This window comes from Diachasma alloeum, unplaced genomic scaffold (genome assembly GCF_001412515.2).
Source record: "Diachasma alloeum isolate Michigan unplaced genomic scaffold, Dall2.0 Dall_scaffold_00874, whole genome shotgun sequence".
NCBI classification, from domain to species: Eukaryota; Metazoa; Arthropoda; class Insecta; order Hymenoptera; family Braconidae; genus Diachasma; species Diachasma alloeum.
Window position 1 is genome coordinate 81175 of NW_021680995.1, and position 6577 is coordinate 87751.

At 49.9% G+C, this 6577-nt stretch overlaps 1 protein-coding gene across 1 annotated transcript; it reads left to right on the top strand.

The window, feature by feature from the left end:
* The first annotated feature begins 419 nt into the window (after nucleotides 1-419).
* Nucleotides 420-3080, top strand: LOC107045093. The gene has a single exon (XM_015267228.1). It carries the CDS (start codon nucleotides 420-422, stop codon nucleotides 3078-3080), a length of 2661 nt encoding a protein of 886 aa, XP_015122714.1.
* The last annotated feature ends 3497 nt before the right edge of the window (nucleotides 3081-6577 follow it).

The window sequence follows — 6577 nt, forward strand, 5'->3', positions numbered from 1 at the left end:
CGTGAGTTGGTGATCGCGAAGGTAAGGCATGGCAAGGTGCATTCGTCTCAGTTGTCAGCTGAGCTTGTGTCTGCCTCTAGAGCGACACTTCCCCTGCAGCCATCACTCATCAACATCAACGAGTTCCTCCCACAAGATCTCCATAATCTCACACGCGCTGTGAGGACTGCTACCAAGGAGAGAGGCTTTCATACCTTCATTCGAAGTGGAGCTGTGTTCATAAAGAAAAAGGAGGATGCTGCAACCAGAATCTCATCGACGGCTGAATTAAAAAACTTCATGGCGGGCCCTCAATGAACTCTTCTGCTTCTGCTATATGTCCTATCACCAATCTTTCTCTTTCTCTCTCTTCTTTTTCTCAGTCTCCCGCTCCGCTTTCGCTAACTCACTCCTACCTTGAGCACAGTCAGGCGGCAGTCATGTTAGAATTGGAGGGTTTGCGTGTCTGTCATCTTAATGTGAACTCTCTCAGAGCTCACATTGAGAGAGTCAGGCTTTTCCTGGAATCTCGTCCTCCATTTCATGTTATCGCCATGTCAAAGACTAAACTTTGCCCTCCTATTGATGACGATGTCGTTTCGCTGGAAGGCTATAGGCTCTTCAGGCGTGATCGCAATATGCGTGGTGGCGGGGTAGCTCTTTTCATCAATAACTGCTTCAGGGTCACAGTTCTCGCATCCTCCTCCCATGTGTGGACTAAACGACCTGGCTTCCCCGAGTATCTGTTCTGTGAAATCTCCTGTCATGGTGTCTTTCCAGTCTTTGTTGCAGTGGTATACAGGCCGCCACATGCTCCTTTCTTCCAGGGTAATGACTTTATCCCCTCTCTGCAGGGGTTTCTTCAGGATTATAGCTCCAAGGTCATCCTTGGGGATTTCAATGCCGATCAGCTGTCCATGAGCAACCCTGATACGGCTCTGGTGCGTTCGCTTTACTCCGATTTTTCTTTGAGCCTTGTGCCGCACGGAGCCACTTATCATACTCATGGCTCAGACTCCTGGCTTGATCTGTGCCTGATTGATCATGATGACACGCTTCTATCCTACTGGAAGACAGAGGCCCCCTTTGTGGATGGTCACGATCTTATCACTGCCACAATACAGGCTATCCTGCCTCGCCCATATGTGAGTAAGGACTTCACTTACAGGGATTTTGCCGCTCTGCATCTTGATTTGCTATTGTCGCAGCTTGCTGGGAGTGACTGGTCGGTGTTCGATGCCCTGTCGTCTCCAGACGAAATGACTGCATGTCTGGGCGGTAATCTTGGCGTCGCCATGGACGCTGCTGTCCCGCTCAAGACGGTAAGGAAGTCCTCGAAGCGCAAGCCGTGGGTTACTGACGGGATCGTTGCTCTTGTAGCGGAGAGAGATCGCCTGTACCGTGTGTACCAACGTACTCACTCTCATCAAGCACTCTTAACCTATCGCACGGCTCGTGATCGTGCTCATCGTGAGGTTGAGGCGGCACGTCAACTTTTCTTCGAGCGAATTCTGGAGCCTCTCTCTGACCCTTTGCTTATCTGGAAGGAGCTCAGAAGGCTTGGTGTGGTGACTGGGAATGACTCAACACCAGATTTCGATCCTGATGTCTTGAATCATTGCTTTGCTGGAGTGTTCTTTGACGAGACGGAGCCTTCGCTGGATGGGTTCTTGGACTCGGCTGAGCTTGGGGCCATCCCTCCTGCCGTGGGTTTCTCCTTCAGGCCTGTCACTGCTGATGAGGTACAGAAGGCTGTTCGACACTTCTCTACCGAAGCTAAAGGGACTGATGGTGTTCCCCGGTCGGTTGTCCTGCTGATTCTAACACCTGATCTAGTGATGTTCTTTAACAGCTTTTTCGCTCTGTCTTGCTTTCCCTCTGAGTGGAGGAGGTTCCTTATTGTTGCGCTTGGCAAGGTGAAAAAGCCTGTGTCACGTAATGACTTCAGGCCGATTGCCTTGCTCTGTTTCCTCTCCAAGGTGCTGGAGAAACTTTCTTCCCAGCAAATCTCCGGCTTCCTTGCTGAGCGCTTCATTTTGGACTCCCTGCAGACGGGCTTTCGTCCATTCAATGGGACGCAGACGGTGCTATTGAAACTGGCAGACGACATTAGGACAGGTATTGACAGACGGCAGCTGACGATGCTGCTGTTATTCGACGTCAGCAAGGCGTTCGATTCCGTTTGTCATGTGTTGCTGCTGCGGAAGCTGTTAGGCTATGGCTTCTCAGCTTCTTCAGTGAGGTGGCTTACATCATATCTGGGTGGTCATTCGCAGGCTACACTAGGCGGGGCGAGTGGGTGTTCATCCTTCTGTCATCTGAACAGGGGAGTTCCGCAGGGATCTGTTCTAGGTTCTCTGCTTTTTCTCCTGTTCATTAATGATGTGGGTGTAAACTTAGGGCCTGGAGTTCGGCATCTGATATATGCTGATGATCTCCAGATTTATCTGACCTTTCCATGTGAGGAGTTAGAGGATGCCATTCGCCGCATGAGCAACGCTGCTAACCGTGTGACAGAGTTGGCTAATGCAAATTGGCTGAAGCTGGATGTGGCGAAGACGAAAGCCATTATTTTTGGCTCTAATGTCTTCGTTAACTATGTCTATTCCTTGCCTGATTTGTCTGTCAACGTTGGTGGCTATGCAATTCCGTTTGATACTTCCGTGCGCAGCCTGGGAGTGGTTCTGGATAACAAGCTCTCTTGGAAGGGACATGTGGCGTATGTGACGCAGAGGGTTCACTCTGTCATGTACCGCCTTCGGTTCTTTAGAGCCAGTACCACTCTAGGTCTGCGTAAACACCTCATTCAGGCTTTGGTGTTCCCCCTGATCGATTACTGCTGTCTCGTGTATGATGGCCTGTCTGATGTACTTGCTACTGTGATTCAGCGTCTCATCAATATGACGGTTAGATACATCTTTGGGGCAAGGAGAGACGAGCACATCACTCCCTATCATCTGCGGCTTGGCTGGACGACGTGTGAAGTGCGCAGGAAGTACTTCCTCGCCTGCCTCACTTACAAGATCCTCCGCTTTGGTCAGCCGGTCTATCTGGCTGACTTTTTTTGTGGCCAGTCGGGTGGTGCGACCGGTGTTGGGTGAGGTGACTTCCTTATGATGAAGCCTTTCAGGACTGAAGCCATGCGATCCTCCTTCCACGTGTCTGCGGCTTATTTGTGGAACTCAATTCTTTCTGCAGTGCGGGACTTTCCCACACTGTCGTCCTTCCGATTAGCTGTGCGGAATTATCCGAGGGACAACTCTTGATACCATTCCTACCCTTTGCTCTCCTCTTATCTCTTTCTCTCCCCCTCTTGCCCCTTTCTTCCTATCCCTTCTTATTCTTACACTCTTCCCTCTTTCATCGCTACCATTTCGCACTTGATATTCATCCGTTTGTTTGGGACCCGGCGAAGCCTGCTCTTCCTGTTGCATATTGCTTCTTCTCATCCTCTCTGTATTTTATGTATCTATCATTATTGGCATGTATTGATTACTCCACGATATCTACTGTGATTTAGTGTATACCAGGTTATGTGGTTTTGCCACCATAAATTTGCACAACATAATGTACAGCAATAAACTCAATCAATCAATCAATCAATAATCGGTTCCTCACCATCTATGACTTGCGTCAAGATGGCGCCGAGACCCACCGTGCTGGCGTTGGTCTGGAGCGAGAGAACGGTAATTCGAAATTGGGGCAAGTCAGCGTTGGGGGCGAAGTCAGATGCATCTTCAATGCATTGGAAGCAACATCCTGAGCTTCGGCCCATTCCCACGCCTGACTCTTGCGCGTCAGAGGGGTAAGAGACTCCGCAATTATAGCAAACTGCGGGATAAACCGTCGGTACCATGAGGCCATACCGAGAAAACGCTTTAACTGCTTCAAATTCCGCGGTTGCGGAAATTCAAGAACAGGGGCTATCTTCTCCGGGTCTACTTGCAGACCGGAGCTGTTGACAATGAACCCCAAGTACTTGACCTCAGAGCAACAGAATTCACTTTTCTCTCGGTTGATCGTGAGGCCGGCGGCCGTTATCCTCCCGAGGACTTTCTCAAGACAATGGAGGTGTTCAAGGACTTTCTCAAGACAATGGAGGTGTCTCAAAGGATTCGGATACGATAATGATACGAAAACCTTTGGATAAAGATCCTGACCAACCAGACGGTCTAAAAGACATTGGAAGTTCGCTGGAGCGTCCATCAGGCCATAAGCCTGCGAAGAAAGTGGTATGCGCCACGACCTGGGACTACGAATGTGGTAATTTCCCTTGAGCCAGGATCCAGAGGGATCTGGAAATAGGCCTGGCTAAGGTCAAACGTCATGATATAATGCGCTTGATGTAATTCATCCAGAATACCCGTCATGTTGGGTATGGGATAAGCGTCTTTCTTGGTGACCGCGTTCACCTTGCGAAAGTCGATACAGAACCGATAGATGCCATTGGGCTTTTTGACCATGACAATCAGATTACACCAGTCATTCTGGGAGGGTTCGATAATGTTATTTTCTAACATCTCCTGCACATCCTTCCACATAATATCCCTAATAGCGGCGGTTGTATGGTACGGCTGTTGCCGAATAGGTGGATTGTTGTTCACATCGATATGATGCGAGGTAATTTCTATGACCTCAAGCTTGCTTTCCTTCTTCGAGAGGGCTTTGTTAAGAAATTCACGGAGCCGTTGCTCTTGTGATTTCTCGATAGTCCATAGCCCACAACACATTGTGAGTTTCGGAACTTGATCCAAGGGGATGAACTAAAAACGAGTCTCAGGCTCCTCTCGATAGCACCAAGTCTGATCGAAGAAATCGATCACAATCTTGGCAGACACAAGGAAATCCATCCCGAGGATGAAATCCTCGGATAACGTCGGCATGACGTATGCGGTTAGGGGTGTATTATACCTCTCAATCTCGACGATACATGCGGCAGAGTGTTTGATGAGCTCGATTTTTCCGCCAGCTGTTATGACCCTTTTCGCAGGTATTTCTAACAGCGGGATGTTAACCTTCTCAAAGAAACGAATACCGGCCATGCCAGCAAAGGATTTGGTTGCCCCTGAATCTACCAACGCTCGGACACGAAGACCACCAATTACGATGTCGACATGGAAGGCTCGAGGAATTATAGCAGAAGCTGCGTTCAACACTACGTCGTTCGGGGGCATAGGCTCCGGTTTCAGTAGCGCATGTGGATCAGATCCCAACTGGGATAGATCCAACGAACGCGAATGCGATCGCGGAGGAGGAGGATCGTCTTCGCTCAGAACGCTTTGCGATGCAAGAATGCAAGCGGCGCAATGAGGAGGCGGCTTAGATGTCTGCGGGAGTCGAGAGACGGGAGCCGGATTTAAGTACCTCTGGCCCCGTTTCCCGCGTTACCAGGATTACAGAAAGGGCATGTAAGGGTGGTGACACCCGATTTTCGACAGCTGTAGCAGAAAACTCGACGAGGTTCAGGGCCTATGAGGGTGACCGAAACCTCCACAGTTCCAACACTCTAAGTTGGCCAAATTCTGCCTGGGAGGTAGACGAGAGCCAACAGCCTCACCGGCAGCGTGAGCTGCTGGTGGATTTTGATCAACTTCAACAGGTTGACCAACTGGTCTTGATGCAGGAGGAGCAGGATTGCGAGGACATCTCTCTCGGGAACGAGGACGAGCTTGGATAGTTCCTTTCCAAGCCAATCGTTTGGCTGGATGGGTATTTGTTACTCGAGGGGAACGTGAGGACGGCACATGTGCCGCAACAACCTCGAGGTAATCATCACCATACTTCTGGGGATCTCCCTCGGAATTCTCAATATCCTCACCTTCAAACAACACAGCGCGAGCGGACGAGGGCTTGGAAACCATCGAAGGACGACGGAAAGACGGTCGCGCCGGTGAGCGAGCTGGGCGAGAAGGACGATAAGCCAAACTGGGACAAATCGAGTGCCCCGGCTTGGGAGGCGGACGTCTACTTTCTCGTAGATTTTCTCGAGACGCTTAGGTGTTCTCTCCAACTCATCCATAGTCATGTTGTCATGAAGGGTGACCCCGACTTGGAGGGTTGGGAGGAGTTTGTGGTGTGTTTGCACCACCTGATCCAACTCACTAACAGCGGGGACGATGCGCGTGTAATATCCTCGAATGCACGCGAAATAGTTAGTGACCGACTCATACTCGGCCTGAGTACGGAGTGCAAGTTCCTCACGAATTGCAGTCTGATGGTCAGGATCCGTGAACGTAGTTCGGAAAATTTCTCGAACATCTTCCCAAGTTCGGAATTCTTGGAGATGTGCACCATACCATATCAATGCTGGTCCTGAGCGTTGTGTACAGAATTTTAAAAATCCTGATGATTTTATTCCGACTTTTATTCGGTTCTAAAGCTGACGTTTAGCGGCTGTCGCGAGGCAAAATCGATGGGAATCAGCGCAATGTTTGTACCCATACCTTCTAATCGCGCTCACCGATTTGCACGTGTGCCCGGGGAGTGATGACCCAAGCATCCTCGTCGAGCGCATCGCAACACGGTGACGCTCAAAAAGAAGACAGTCACGGCTACATTATCGACGAAATAACATAATCATTGGCTCCTGCGTTATTCC